The sequence below is a fragment of the Anas acuta genome, chromosome 5 (assembly GCF_963932015.1).
Source record: "Anas acuta chromosome 5, bAnaAcu1.1, whole genome shotgun sequence".
NCBI lineage: Eukaryota > Metazoa > Chordata > Aves > Anseriformes > Anatidae > Anas > Anas acuta.
The window spans coordinates 38,016,234-38,032,559 of record NC_088983.1 but is presented as its reverse complement, the minus strand read 5'-3'; the positions used below and the strand labels follow the sequence as shown (position 1 = coordinate 38,032,559).

Genomic DNA, 16,326 nt, shown 5'->3' with positions numbered 1-16,326 from the left:
GTTCTGAGCTACAGAACTCAATTAACCTAATTATCAGGATATTTTTGTGTCTGTTGATTTCATTTGTGATGTTCTTTGTACCCAATGGTTATTTAAAGCTGTAACGTTTAGCCTTAGCAAAATCTGCTATAGAGTGAGCCTTCTGTTTAGAAAGTCATCTTCCATTTTGAGTTTTCCTTTTATAGGAGACTCTTTTATTAAAGTTGATGAAAAATTTTGATCACGTATGTAATTAATTCAGTTTCCTCATCTGCTTCTACCTTTGTTTGAGTGCATTTTTCTCTTCTCTGCATTCTTTTCCCTGTTTTCTAATTTGCTTATCATTTTTTCTCAGAGACACATTAATAACATTAGCTGCTTCCAGCTGCATTTTCATTTATGAGCCTCTGATTGCACAATAGAGACAGAAAGAATTTCTTCTTCCTTCAGGAGAGAAATTTGGGAAATTCACATTATCTGCTCAGTTGCTTTGAAAATTGATCAGAATAGTTACAAAATCAGCAGCATTTTAACTTTCTTGTATGTTGTGTGATCAATAAGCATATGAGAGCTCTTCCACGTTCGAGTGATTTCTTTCTCATTTATATGCCTCTGTTTTAACATAAAGCTCCTAAGTGACAGGTAAACCCATTAAAAATCACCCTTGCTGTTGTGACATTACTGTATGATATCCCTAGAACAGAGGTTTTGAAAATGTCTCCATATATTCGAAGGGATACAAAGACCTGACTCATTCAAGGATTTAGCCTGCTTGAATTTAATATTTGCCATCCAAAAAAGGTTTAAATCTTTTGTAGTTGTGTGGGTTGCATGTAATTACCAGTATTATAATCCAGATGGAACATCTGGAGTGGAGGCAGAAAATTCTGCATGCAGTATCAGTTTGACATATATCAATCATAATAGGAGTTAGAATATGAGCTATAGGCAGAATTCAGACAGAATCCTAGCTTCTTCCCTGCACCAGTTTAATGCCCAGCTTTGCTACAATCAAATACATGTTGCAGAATTATAATTACTAATGAAATATAATTACTAATATCATCTAACAAATAACTGCACAAAAAGCTCTGTTACAGGAAAGGCAGGAAGTCAAGTATTACAATATTAGATTTTGCTGAATTGGCTCCAGTTCTAGATCTGCTCAAACAATGATGGTGTTACAAAGGGTGGTCATAGCCTAATGAATCCAGGGACACTGGGTAGTAGTTCGAAGGTAGTTCATATAGGGAGGTCTTCATCATGCCCTTCCAAAAGGTTACTCTCTTTTTCAAGCATAAATGTTTAATGTCTGTCACAAATCTCAGTAATCCTTAGGGCAAACTCAGATACATTGCAGTATGTGACAAGTCATCTCTTCCAATGCACACAGAAGAATCTGGAAGCACAAAGAAACATCTCAGCCAAACCAGAGGTGAAAAAAGAACTTCAGAAAACAGGCAGTGTAAGTCCTAGGGGGTCCTCTGAACTGGTAGGAAGCTACATAGTGTGACACATAATGGGGTAAAATTTCTGGTGTGAGGCTAATGCACAACTGTGTGTCATTCTCATATCTGTCCTCAAAAGTCATGGACTTCTTTCTGAATTGGCATTTCTAGAGTCACCACCCAGAAGTATGACACTGAACAGCAAATAAATAAGGAGGTCAAAATGCTATGAAAATTCTCCTACATTTACAAATGGAGGGAATCTGTAAATGTATTTGTTGGAGAAAAATAAAAAACTATTTTAATTCATAATGTCATTTGGGCACATCTATAGATTGTTGGCCTTCTTATAGAAGATCATTGTGAGAGCCTGAGTATTACATAGAGTTTAGCAGCTTTCCAGAAAAAATTCTCAATGTTTGAAACTGCTGACCATAATGATGATTAAAGCAGAAGCTGAGATTGCTTATGAAATATGAAAGTCTTTTGTATGTCACTTCCTGAGACACAGTGACCCTATATCAAGAATCAGAGACTGACTTTGTTCTCTGAAGAACAAATGAGGAAATGAGACTATTTCAGAAAATGGCAATCTTAGGAAATCTGTCAGAAACAGACTGACATCTAAACTTATGACCTGAATAGTTTTAATATTTTTCCATGACTGCCAAACGGCATTAGCAAGCATTGGATCTGACTGACCCTTTCTGTGATGACCTCTGAGGAGAAACCAGGTGTGGATTTACAATTTGATAAAAAAGGATTTTAGATTTCATGTTAGTAATGTTGGTGTGTATCTATAACAGTATAACATTGTACAATCATATTAGCCCAGTCTTCTCACATTCCTAACTCAGAAAGGATCTGTGTTTGCCCAGAAATGTTCTTTGAAATGACAGACTGTAGCTGCTGTGTGCAGGATCGACTGAGCCTGGTTTGAGAACTGGGGGAAGTTGCTATTGTTGATGCTCAGCTGAAAAGAAAAAAGGGCTCAAGAGCTGAACAGTGACTTTCATCATTGGGTCCATTTCATCTTGAACATCTTATTTTCATTTTTTTGAAAGAAACATTCATAAATCTTCATGTCAAATGAAGATTTTTTTACATTTTACATTTACTTGTCTTATATTTTAAGACAATCAGAGGAAAAAACAAAGTAAAGTCTTTTACTACCTAAAGAATATAAAAGGTATTTGTTATAGACAGAATAAAACAGATTTCACGTTACTTCATATTTCTGTTACAAAGGACACTATCTAAAAATGATTTATTCTCAGTCAAACTGGCTTGGAAGAAGTATATGTATAAGGAAATGCTCTCTTCATAAAATAGAAATTCATAGCAAAACATTAATTATTTTAAATATGGTCCTAATAGCAGTAACTATTTCAATTTGTGACATTTTTTGCCCAGTTGAGCCAACTTCTCCTGAAACTTAGCTCTTCACCCTTGTGAGAAGCCTGTCCAACCTACAGCATAACTGTGGTGTTCCCTTACACCCCTTTCTCTCCGTTGCCTGGCCTCTCAGGGATGAAACGTTTCCCATGACTGTTTTGGATATTCGGAGCCACCAAGGGGGACACAGCCAGGCAGAGAATATTCCTTTCACCCCAGGAGCCTCTCTCCTTCCCTGGCTCTTTATTATACCCCTTCTGCTTCCTTTACCCTCAGGAAGCCAGATGTTTTTAAAGAAGAAGGGACACAGAGCTTCCAGAACACTGCGGAGACAGGCCTACCAGATTGGTGAGCACCGTTTTTAAAACACTTGGGACATTGAGGCACATGCATGCTCACAGACAGGCTCGTCTAGGTGTCTGTCAATGCAGAGCTTTGAGCACCGATTCTACCGATGGTTGCCACAGAGAAGCAAATGGTATTTTATTCTGTCCGTCAAATGGTTATGCACAGTGCACTATAGGCATATATGGCTCCACAATGCTGATAGAATTAAAGTTCTGTTAACAGCAAGAGAGTTTATATTACTCATCAGTAGCAGGGAACCCCTTTATCCTTCAAATTTTTTCCCTTTTCAAAATAGAGCAAAATAGGAATACACCTGCTTGTAGGTAGTAGTGGAGTATACCTCTAGGGAAGCCACTGTTATGACTCTTCATAACTTATTTTTATGCATACTTATTTTTCCATTACCATGCTGATCATCTCTAAAGCAGGCTAACTGGAATGTTTGTGAAATCTCTAAACAGGCCACTATGCTTTTTTTTCCCCAAAAAATAGACATACAATTATATACTATCTCCTTATATATGTATATATGTATGGATATGTACTTATCTCCTATCACAGGCAGGTCAAAGGGGCAGGAGTGATAACAAAAGGGAAATAAACTATTTGTAAATTTCTCCATTAACAAAAAGAAAAAATAGTTTGTATAGTTTGATTCTTGTGGGAATTAAAAATGAACAGAAAAGTAATTAAAAACCTATTGAAAGCTAGTACCTGAAAACGTCAGGCATGTAAGGATTCTCAGTGAGGTTAATAAGCCTATTTTTATAACAGAAGGTTGCAAGATTGAATTACATCTTAACGTTTGCTTTGCATACTAGAAAAACAAGCTTCTATGCTCATTACTGAATCAATCTGTCATACCCGTAGCCTTCAAAAGACTCGTTCTTGTTTAGCAATTGGTTATTCCTGCTGAAGCCAGATTGTCATAAATCTAGATCTTCCTCATTAAATTGACTAAAGAACAGCCCACTAGAATCTTATGCTATATTCTACACATCCCAAAAATCTTAACTGCAATTAGCTTACAAGCACCTGCAGTCTTTAAAACATTTTAATTAAATGTGAAGAACATGATGAAGATTGTCTGCCTTTATCAGAAGTTGCTTGGAAACTGGAATCTAGCAGGAGCTGATCAAATTCCTCATACAAGACTAATCATATATCATTACTAACTAACAACTTAAATCTAGAGGGCACATCTTAAAAGAGCCTTTAGGTATTTCTAAGCTGTGCTAGGACAAACACCAACAAAAAGAGCTGGTACAGTAAAGCCCTGCTACCTGTAGCAGGAGAAATGAAAAAATGCTTTTGCTTTTGGAGCTGGAGACAACAATGTGAGCATTTTCTTACATGAAAAAACATCTTTGTGCTTGAAAGGATATAGCCAAGTATTACAGATAGAAATGAAGTTCTAGTTTCTTCCATTGATTATCAGCTGTTAAAAAAAGTGACTGGCTCTCCTGAAAAAAGATAAGTTTCTATTCTGTTCCTTCTTTTCACTTAGTTCTCATAAGCTGTAATTTACTCTTCATGTAGAATTTGTATTATGTTTTAGTATTTTTTATTTTACAACGCTTTCTTAAAAGAAAACAAGCAAACAAAAAAACTATTAAGATATAGCCAGTAACAAGAAAAAAATGTTGAAGGCGGTTTCCTATTTTCTCTGACCTGTGGCTGCCAGGTCAGTTTTCTTCTGGAGACAGACTTTTTTTCAGTTGACTAAGTCATGTTTCTGTGAAAGTTTGTGTTTTTCAGAGAAAGCCTTAATTTTGAGGCACTGCATTTAGGGACTGCATTTCTGCCTATCACAGAGACATGTCTACTGTAGTTCAAGAGCAATTACACTAATTTACAGAATTTAGCTCTTGAATTCTTACTTAAAATTGAAGCTAAAGCAAAATGTTAATAAGGTAAGAAATTCCACGAAAACTATGTCATGACACCATGTGCCAGATTTGCTTTCTATAACCACCTAGCACTAGTTAGATCAGTCGCAATGTTCTACTTTCCGTGATGTCTGTATAAGCCATTTCTCATATTCCGTAACTTCTCAGAGAGAGAACTAACCAGTAGAACCATATTTACTCTTCAGACTCACAAATGCACTGTCATCTTTACTGATGAGCAATGTCTTTGGCATTGATTATTGTACTGTGTGGTGTAATCTTCAGTCATATTAGTTCAACCCATCTACAATTACAATTGTGGAATATTTTCCACTCTAAAAGTAAAAAACTTTTCAGTGAATCCGTATAGACTAAGAAGGCAGATAAAATAGAAGCTGTTATATTTAGTACTGAAATCCCATCCAGCTTTCCGGAAAATATAATGGATTTCTGGTAGGTATTGGAATTGAATCTCTAAGGTTCATTGTCCTCAACCAATAAAATAGCCAGGGAAAAATTATTAATTAATGGAAATCAGCAGTTCTCAGACTCCTCCTTTCTCATCCTCTCAGACTCATCCTTAAGCGGATGCATGCTAGTCTGGATTTAGAGTGGATATTAGTACTGTTACAAGCATCTAAGCATCACACTTTTGTCTCCAGACACTGGGGAAATAATCGTCCAGAACCAGTTGACCTAAAAAAAAGGAATCCTTTAACACTTAAGTTTACTCCAAGACAGCGTTCTACCAGCAACAACAACAAAGTGCTCAGTGGTATACAATGGCACAGCACCTGAAGACCAGCACCTACTATCAAAAGTTTGTTCCTGTACTTTCAGTCTTGATGAAAAGTATCACAGTAATTCAGAAGCAAATGATTGCAGATGAATGAATGTACACAAGCAGCAGACAAGAAGGGGATACAGAGCCAACCATCAATGATGTAATGCCATCATGTAGGAGTGTGCTCCACAGTGCATAAAGCACCTGGCTGCTACAACATGGGAGCTTTTCCTATTGCATTCCCACTGCTATCTCCATTTTTAATATCTCTGGTCTTTTGTCATTCTGTTATATATATGAGTGGGAGTCTTCTGAAACAGCCCATAAAAACGGTGGCGTAAAGTACGTTGTCACCCAGATGCAAAGTTTAAGACATTAGACAGATCTCGTGGTAACTTGAATGAGAGCTGAACACCTCTAAGCAAAGTTTTTTTGAGTTCATAGATGTAAACATGAAAAAGATTACTCTGGGAAATAGTGTTCTTATTTGCAGCAGCATCAATTAAAGGAACAGCAAAAAGTAAAAAAGACGGGTTCTTTTTATGTTGATATCAGATAAACAAAGCTTGCATACTCACGTTAAACAAGCCAAATGCTACGGTAATTATTCCAGCTTTCCTTACAAGCTGGCCTCTATTCTTAGGAAAAACATGTTGCATCTGTTCAAAGTGATCCAGGGGAATACCACAGAAGGTAGAAGGAAGAAACATTATGAGAACATGATGGAATACAGTAGAGAATTTTGAAACAAATACAGTTTAAGAAGAGTGCCCATATGTTCTTACATACATCATCAAAGTTGAATCAGTTTCTACTTTAGAAAACCATACTAGTCAAAACACAGAGTTCCTACTACATTCAAAATATACTCTACAGAAGTTGGCTTTAGTTAGCTAAACCTTATGGGGCATCTATTCACTATTCCGCATCCTGCAAATTACTGATATGCAAAATACTCGTCTCAGCCATGAGGTGAGAAGTGGGTGACAGACTTTGTCTTTATGCCCAGCTGCATCCATCTCTTCATTTTGAAATCTGTCACCTCAACTGAATGAGCACAAGAAGAAAAATGAGTTAATCAAAAAGGATCAAATCCATATCCTGCCTTTCCTCAAACGGAAATGTCATTGCACTTGATGAGATCTCTGTCTGAGTACAGTAAGTACTCTTGGCTTTTTTATTAAAGTTTTCATTTATTACATTTTTTGTTGTTGTTCCTCTTTCTTTTTTTCTAGGGTAGAAGTAGAAACTATCAGGATCTTTTCACACAAGGAGAATTTCTAGCAGATCTTTGTAGTTTTGTTAAATCTTCTGGGAGATCTGTTTAACAGAAAATAGGCCTCAGAAGATGTAAAACCAGCACAAGCCAGTGTTCCACATGGAAGCGACCATAAGATGCTAAACTCTAGGTACCTGCAGATGATGGCACATAGACTTCCAAAGTTTGCCATCAACTGTTATAGTTTAGAGGAGCAGCTGATCTACTTTGATTTTCAATGTGATTAGTGTAGAGCCAATGCTAGCACTTCTGTTTTCACTATGTGTGCAGGAATCTGTAGATCCTCTGAGTCCGTGAGGGGCCATGTGTGAAGGGGTACCTATTTCAGCATGCAATTGAAATGTATAATACATTTTCAAATGAAGTAAAACAGTAGACAAGAAAGGTTATCCAGCTCTTCTTTTTACTCGCATAAGGCACTTCTGCATGCATCTGGCACATTGTGATGCATGCATATCTTTTTGTATGTATGCCCAATATATTTGTAAAGCACTGAGGTTTAAGGTGCTAAATGTGATGTTTTGCACGCACCAATTTAACAAGTAGTTTTCCAAAAGATCGGGGTTTATGAAAGCCTGGGCTGCGGTATAGAAGAATATGACTATCAAAAGAATTTGTATTGGTCATCCAACAGAAATAGCTGTATATGGCAAAGTACAAGGACTGAAAATGACTGTCAGATAATGAGATTGTTTTGAACAAATGAGACTGCTATGGCAAGAACTTGGTGGAAATGGTCCTAGAAATCAGGAATGAACTACAGATTCTGTACTGTGACACTGCGACAATGTATTGATAAAGCAGTCCTAACTAAATGTCCCAGTTCAGTTTTACAGGGGTCACATGTTTTACTACTGAGGTCATGCAGCTCATGATTTGTTGTTGTTTTGTAAATTAAATGATATAACTGAACAGTTCGTAGAATCATAGAATCAGTCAGGTCAGAAAAGACCTGTAAGATCATCTAGTTCAACCTTAAACCTAGTACTAACTTCCACCACTAAACCATGCTACTAAGTTCTACCTCTACACGTTTCTTGAAGACCTCCAGGGATGGTGACTCAACCACTACCCTAGGCAGCCTACTCCAATGCTGCACAACCTTTTCCATAAAGAAATTTCTCCTAACATCCAATCTAAGCTTCCCCTGGCACAAACTGAGGCCATTTCCCCTCATCTTATCACTTGGTGCTTCGGACAAGAGCCCAGTGCCCACCTCACTACAGCCGCCTTTAAGGTAACTGTAAAGTACAATAAAGTCTCCCCTGAGACTTCTCTTCTCCAAGCTAAACACCTCCAACTCCCTCAGCTGCTCCTCATAAGGCTTGTTCTCTAGACCCTTCACCAACTTTATGGTCCTTTGGATATGCTCCAACACCGCAATGTCCTTCTTGTAGTGAGTCTTGTAGTGAGTATAGTTGCACGTATCTCAAATTGATGGTGTTAAGGGTTGTATCACAGATGAGGCTGACAGATTTATAATTCATGACAGTAAATGAAAACAGTAAGGTCAACAGAAATTAATTAACAAACATTGATTTTATTTGGAAAATACACTGTAATTTAAGGTACTTAAAAGTAGCGCTTTAAGCAGAGATTTCTTTGGTCCTGACTGTACTGTAGCTATTTTTTAATAGAAGGGGAAAAAAAACTTTTACATAGTTGATGACTATTTTAATGAAGCTTGTATCATTTTCTTGTTCAAGCTCTTAAGCTCTTTTATATCTTTTCAGTTTAGTGACAGACCAGTAATCAAGAGCTGCGTAACAGTTTTCCACAAAACAGCTTTGATAATCAGATTTTTATCATGAATATAGAAGGTGTTCCTATTACCGTACACTGCCATCCTGCAAAGGCTCTCTTCAAATTAATGAAAGCAAGTGGCATGTCAACTGAAATGACATGCATATGCTTACTGAATTGTACACATGTTGCTGACACTATACAACAGATACCCTCCAACTAATTTCCAGATTGTACTATGCTTTCTGTTTCATAAAACTAAATAAAGATCAGGAAATTGAGGTGGTAAAATAGATGTTCTGTTTATCAGACTGGTGTAATTAGTGGAGAGTTCTTTGTTTTTTGAGAGAAAGTTTGGGCTTGTCCTTATCTATATGAATAGTTTCATAAACTTCATGTAATCTTTATAGAACAAATTTTCTTCATTGTATTCACAGGAGATGCTGGGATGTAATCTGAAGTATACAGAGAGTTCTGTATATAGTTTCTTTAATCAATTATCAATTCCAGCATGTAAGAAAAGCACACTCCCTTCTCTTACACAGTGTCACACTGACTTTGAAAATCACTAAATGATACAGAATAGTTTTGCTATCTGGAAATGAGACTTCCCATCAAAATCTCCTTTACATTGATTAAGGCATTCACTGTTATGTTTGAGCACCTGGTACAGTCCTGTCCACACACACAAAAAAAAAATAATAAAAAATCCAAGAATAGCACTTTGGGAAGACATCTTTAAGGATTTATTCTAGTAAATGAGACCATTAGTCTAGCTAAACCAGTATCCTGCCCCTAGCAATTGCCAGGGTTTCAGAAGAAAGCTTCTGATCTGTACCTGCTCAGACATGACTGTTACTTCTCAGCTTCACAGTGATTTGTCACAGGCCCATTAGAGTGATCTTGTCCTATTATGCTCAGATGCCGAAATTATTTTGTCTGTTCTTCCAGAAGTTAATAGTCTTAAGTTATTTATTCCATTTGTCAATCCAAAGGAGAAGCTGCTTGTTTTTATGCAACAAATGAAAAGAGAAGTAATATCATGTTATCTGATTATATTTATATCAAATATTTGTTAATGTGCATTCTGAGTGATAATTCTGCATGAACTCCACTAAAGACAATGGAAATATTTGCTGCAATGTTGATTGAATATTAAAGCAGGGGATTCCTGTCATGAGAGTGTATTGTATTAACTGCAGAGGAAGTGAAACTACCAGCTTTGATTAGGGTATAAAGAAGGTTAGATAGACTTGGGTGACAAAAAGTATGCCAAATATGGCAAAAGAAAGAAGCCTGCTACAAGGACAAGGGAGGAAATCCTGTAAATCTTTCCTTCAGAATGAAAACAAAACTAGTGTAATCATTCAGTTTATTATTATGTTTCTATCATAGCTTTCATTTGGAGGAATTATCTTTCAATTTGGAGGAATGGCATGTAATAAAAAAACTCCATGATGAACTATCTTTAGTGGTATGCTACTGTCATAAACAAAGTTGTGAATTGAGCCCTCCCCTGCTCTGAGACTGGGCTTGTTTTGTTTTGTTTTGTTTTTTCCTTTGGCAAGAAATATTATATTTTATAAATATATATATTCAGTATATAAAATAAATAGTTTCAGTATATAAATAAGTGCATTTCCATTCTATTTAACAGTAGTTATATATAGACTTGTTTGCTTTTTAGTGTTCCTTCTGTTATTCTCAAACCACAACCAAAAGCAAGTACGCTTCATAATCCAGAATTAGAATCTCCTCAGACAAGTGGTCTTGCTGCCTATGAATAACCTTTAAATAATTAAGCAAGATAAAATGAAACAGCCTGAAGCAAGCTCCAGATAAGATCCTCACCTGCATCACAACATAATGAGGAAACTACACTGAAAGCAGTCTTAGCCTACGAATAATGGCACGAACATCTGTCATCACAGTTCTGCAAGGCTTATATCCACCTGTGTAATAAATGCATGTTCCCTGCGGCATTCCAGCCTGCACCCTTGTTCACAAGTATTAAGGAAGACTTAGATGCTGAGCGACTTCTGTTACAAACTATAATAATCTTAAGCAATGTCTTACTGCATACAGGTTGCTTCTTAGACCATCAATATGAAACAATTGGTTCTGAAGAAGACACAACTATAGCCAACAACAGACTTGTTTTTTTCTTCTAGCCTTCACAACTAATGAAAACCCATGCTGTTTTTTTGAACAAAATGATCCTGAGATTTCAGAAGGGGCAGCTGAGAAAATGTCTCTGTGTCCTAAAGGACAAAGAAGCAGATGGTTTTGTTTGAGTTTTATTATCTCCCCTCCATACTCCCCCCCCAAAAAAGTAGGCATTCATTTGTAGGCTAGTTCGAGTATCCAAGATACGCACTACCATAAAACAACTTGCCACTTACAACCTCACATGAGTCTTGGAGTCACACCTCAGTATGTACAGCCACTGCTTCCATTAAAACATGGCAATATTTAATTATAGCTGATTCATTACAGCCTACGCTGTGGTATCAGTAATGTGCTTTTCTTTCTGCTGTAATTTGTTGCCTACCTCTTACAAAGCAGTATGACCTCAAGAGTGGCTGTAATCCAACATAAACAGAAAAGTTGTGCAGGTTAACCACACTGTCTGATGCCAAAGAGGATGCTGCATCAGTCACTGGAAATGGTGGAGAAGGGGTCCTGGAGTCTTTCTGCCTGGAAGGCAACCAGGGTGGAGGTCACTTGGAGGGCTCTCTGCTGGATAGATGGGGAGTGTGAAGGGTTGCATGCACCTGAATTATCCACTCACTGAGGGAGTGCAGTTGTCTTTGTGTTACATAAAATGTAGTGCACCCAGCAAGAAGTAATGCTAGCTGCTGCTGAAATCATATTTCACCAAGCCATGGGCAAAGACAGGATTCTCAGAGGAAAGGATTTCTCTTTCTGAGGCCTTTTGGAACATGCAAATTCTGCTAGTCTCTGAAAGGTCAAAGAGGACTTGCACAGTATTTCTGATTTTCCTTTTTCCAGTTCAAACCCCAAAATAACTGCACGTATTTTTAGTGACATATAGTAGAAGTTCCCAAAGTATAGCCAACATGCCATTTGCAACATGAGGAGCCTTGATAATCCATTTTAATATGTTTTGTAATTGTAGTGTAACACTTAACTGAGGTCCTGTAGTCTGGATGAATTCCTTTATACGGTTACTCGCATTATTGCTAATTCTTTGAACAGCCTTCCAGGAAGGAATAGCCTCCCATAAAAATAACTTTCAGAATTCTTAAAGGAAAAAGATAGTGTTGAACATTACATACAGTCCTAGCAATTGGTTAGCTTCTGGTCAGGTCACAAATGTTAAATGCAAAGTATGCATTTAATGAATTGAAAATTGTTTTGGATTCCTTTAGTATTCTTGTATAATTTGTGTTACCGAGTCCTAACACTGTGTGCCTTTAAGCTCTATGTTAGCATCAACACTGCTGTTAGGCAGGGGATGGCTACTTCAAAATTACAATTCCTGTTTAGATCTTAAAGAAAAGAGAGAGATTTAAGACACCAAAATTGAAAGTATACACAGTTGCCATCTTTCACCTTTGCAATTACACTCTTTTTTACGGAGGAACACGACAACTCCTTATACACTGTTTCTCATGAAGGTAAATAGACACTTGAACAGGATGGATTGTGGTTGTTCAAGATGAAGTGCATGTACAACTGTCTTTGCTGCAGTGGCATCTAACAGAGAAGATAAACAAAGGATTTGATCCCACTTTTCACTGATGGAAGTTTGAAGTGGAGCCTTACCCCCATTTTTGCACACATCAAAAAAGTCAGACAGGTAGTAGTGCAGCCTGCTTAGAGGCCAGTAGTTCTCATGTGTCAGGTCTCTCTACATAGCCCTGTTGGTTTACCTAACTCATAATTTGTATTGCTACAAACTGTGCAAGTGGTACACTTTTATAGACTTGTGTTGGTGTTCTTCAGTCCCAGCCTAAAGCATCCCTCCATTCCTGTTGCAAAGCTTTTAGATAGAAAGGTGGCAACCTGTGTGATGTCTACTTAATGAGACTTCAATTCTTGAGTTGAACAGAGCAGTGTGGAGCCTTCAGAGGGAAAAAGTCTCAGTTGTATCCTAGTTGTAACTACTTTTTCAAGTGTGTGTGTATGTGTGTGTATATATACATCTATATTTGTGCACACGGGTGCTTACTTATGTTGTAACTCTTAATAGTTCCATGCTACTAATCTGCTTGCCCATTCTTTTCTGTAGCCCAGATGATTTACTGAATGCACTGAATGAGGGTATCAGTCGTGCTGATGTGATCATTACATCAGGAGGCGTATCTATGGGGGAAAAGGTATGCTAAATTTAAGTCTGACTTCCTAAAATATGTATTTCAAGCCAGAGTTTGTCATCAGAGCTTCTGCCTTTGTATTAATGTTTATTAATAAGGGATCTTACTTCTTTTTGTACACTTCAGTGTGAATTAAGTAAGAAAAAAGCCATCAGTGCTGTCCTCATTTACTTTGTTCTTATTATAGTAGATGTAGTACAACAGGGAAGATTCTAATTCTAGATGTGAGTGATTTGCATTTTTTTTATTTAAGGAATTAGTTGTATAGTTATGATAACAAAGGTGATTGGTTAATAGCACATAAAGACAACAGACTTCTTTCTATTCTTAGAGTAGGTAAAATGTAGGCAGAATAAAGCTACTTTGCAAGTACTGTGAAAAGCAGCTGAGTATATAAATAGCTCTTTCTTACTCAGCAGATCTGTTTCCTGTATGTGCCAGAGCTATATCTGTTACAAAAATAGTCTGATCACATTTTACACCTGATAGTCCTACAGAGGCAATACATACGAGACACAGTGAGCTGATATATTTGCCTTTTGAATCATTAACAGAATTGTTGATTGAGTTCCTGTTGGTAATCCCTGTGCCAAAACCATCAAAGAAAATAGGGATACAAAGATGCTGGTGGGGCGTAGATGAACCTGCAGGACATTTATTAATCATGACTTATGCGAAGGAAAACTCAGATTACTTTTTGATCCCAGGCTGAATCTGTGAGTTTGGCAGGTAAAACAAACATCTCTCCTTTTATAACTAACAGATACTAAAGACAGTCATTAGGAGATGACAAGCATCAGTACTGTTTTTGTCACTTTTCTGAGTAGAAATCATATTGTTGGATACATCATGGAAATGGATAACAAGTTAAACCAGTGCCAATTACTTTCAATTCCATTATTCTCCTCCGTATTCATAGAAAAATACTCAAGGACAAGTGCTGATCTGTAAATTGGGAGTGTAGTAACGTAGTAAATTGGGACATTGTACAGACATGGGAACTCTAGGAAGTGACTAAACTGCTGAATGGTCTTACAGGCATTTATGCATTCTGGCTAACTTCTCTGTAGCCTGAATTTTAGGCAACAGCATAAAGTCAATAGGCTCTGTATTCCACTGACAGTTCTACCTCTGATACTGAGCTTTTAGCAGGTTTAATGAAATAACTGAGCATCTAAAAATTAAATGGCAAATAAAAATGTGGTTAATGCAATCAATAATCAATAAGTGAGAACTCATGCCTGGCTGAAAAAAAATTGCTGCTTTCCAAGTATTTGAACAAAAGAGAGTGAGAGAGATGGGAAAACTGCAAGGGAGCTTTAGATTTACTGCTTCTAAAGTCTGTCTTAACAGTTGATTGTTACGTCCTGTGTCTTAAGTCACACTAAACACAACAGACAGGATACTACATCTTTGAACACAGCAATTTTCAGTAAAGCCCGAACAAGTAATTCCAATTTCTGTGATAACTGGATCGATTGTATTTATGCAGAAGCATTTAACTTGAACTAATGCACAAGCCACCTACAGTTTTTCCGTTCTGAGAAACTTAGGACAGTTAAACCTGAACACTGTGAATTAGACCATGTCCCCAAGAAATTACAATAATTACAGTATCCTGAAAAACTATGATTTCTACAGTCTTGATTTCAAAAGTACTAGGAGATTTCTAAGTCTGCCTCTAGATAGCTTCTGTGGCAAAAGTTAAATAGCTTGATGATTTGAAGGCTTAACTTTGAATCATAAAGGTCGTTTTTTTCCTATCTTTTACATAAAGAATGTTCTAGTAATAGGTATTTGTGGGGTCCTCTTAAGATTCCAGTGCTGCAGCTGACTTTTAAGTAAATATATTAGTATGTCTTTGTGGAGTCAGGTTTGGCACCTAAAATCAGTTTGTTCTTCACCCCTTCTTTTTGAAAATACTTTATTTCAAATACTGGAAATTCCCCATTGGACCATAGCACTTTCAGGATATAACAAGTCTTTCATCTTCACTTGATATTAATTAATTGCTTTGAACACTTAGATGGTATAAGCCACTTTTATGTTACTTAATTGATTTTTTTTTTAATTTAAACAGGACTATCTTAAACAGGTGCTGGATATTGATCTTCATGCACAGATTCACTTTGGCAGAGTTTTTATGAAACCAGGGTAAGAAATCTTTTTAATGAGGTAGCATGGATTGAGGCCGTATTTGGCCAAATATAAATGCTAAGTGCTTCAGTAGATTCCAGTTTTCCAAATACATTATAAACCACATGGTAGATACATATGGGAAAAAAGTGAAGTCCATCCTATTCATATTAGTTATCATGTTTATAGGTGAAATTAAACACAGAGATTACTTTTTTATCAGTAACAGGTATTTCTCAACAACTGCTGCAAATCAGGAGCTAGCATACTTTAAGCATGTCCATAATCTTCACTGTGATCACAGCTAAGATACTGACATTTGTGTGAAACACCTGGGAAATACAGGGACATTTAATTGCTGTTTTGTTTAACAACCATCTAACTGCACTTCAAAATTTACATAGGTCATACCACTATAAGCAAACAATTTATTGGGAAAGATGAAATGGCAACTAATATTGAAAGTTTTATTTATTACAGTATGGATTTGGAGGTCTGGCACACAGTTCCTGTTATGTTAGAGACATTTTAAAACAAAAACATCAAACACCAACTTCCCCTGGTAAAATATGATACTGATTAGTCCTAGCAGATAGAAAATTAGGCAGTAATGATCAAAGTGTGGCAAATCTCCCAGGTACTGCTGAGTAGATGATAGTTGTTAGCTCAAGATGAAGCCAAGGAACTCAGCCTAATCACTGCTCCTATAAAGTATCATCTCTAATGTTTGAAAGGATTATATTAACATATATAGAAAACTTTTTTAACATGAGTCTCTTTTCTTTGCTAGCCACAGTCTTGAATCATCACATTTCTGTCTTATTTATATAACTGTAACAGCCCGATAACGAGTCACAGAAGTCTGAATTTGTTCATCTGTAGACTATCTAGCATTTGCTGCTCTGAAATACTGCTCCATTGTCAATATTGCTGTAGACACGGGAGTAAAGGGAACTAGTCACTAATCTTATCAAAAAAAAAAAAA

At 36.7% G+C, this 16,326-nt stretch overlaps 1 protein-coding gene across 20 annotated transcripts in view; it reads left to right on the top strand.

Annotated features, from left to right (window-relative positions):
- The window catches only part of GPHN (gephyrin), a 291,218-nt gene that overhangs the window by 269,711 nt on the left and 5,181 nt on the right, over nt 1–16,326 (top strand). For 12 of the 20 annotated variants that reach the window (XM_068684230.1, XM_068684237.1, XM_068684240.1 and 9 more), the window contains 3 exons: nt 3,099–3,170; nt 13,121–13,208; nt 15,286–15,359. In XM_068684230.1, coding sequence (XP_068540331.1) covers nt 3,099–3,170; nt 13,121–13,208; nt 15,286–15,359 — 234 coding nt within the window. The remainder of the gene's footprint in view (nt 1–3,098; nt 3,171–13,120; nt 13,209–15,285; nt 15,360–16,326) is intronic. The other 8 variants (XM_068684245.1, XM_068684244.1, XM_068684234.1 and 5 more) reach the window with 1 other exon arrangement.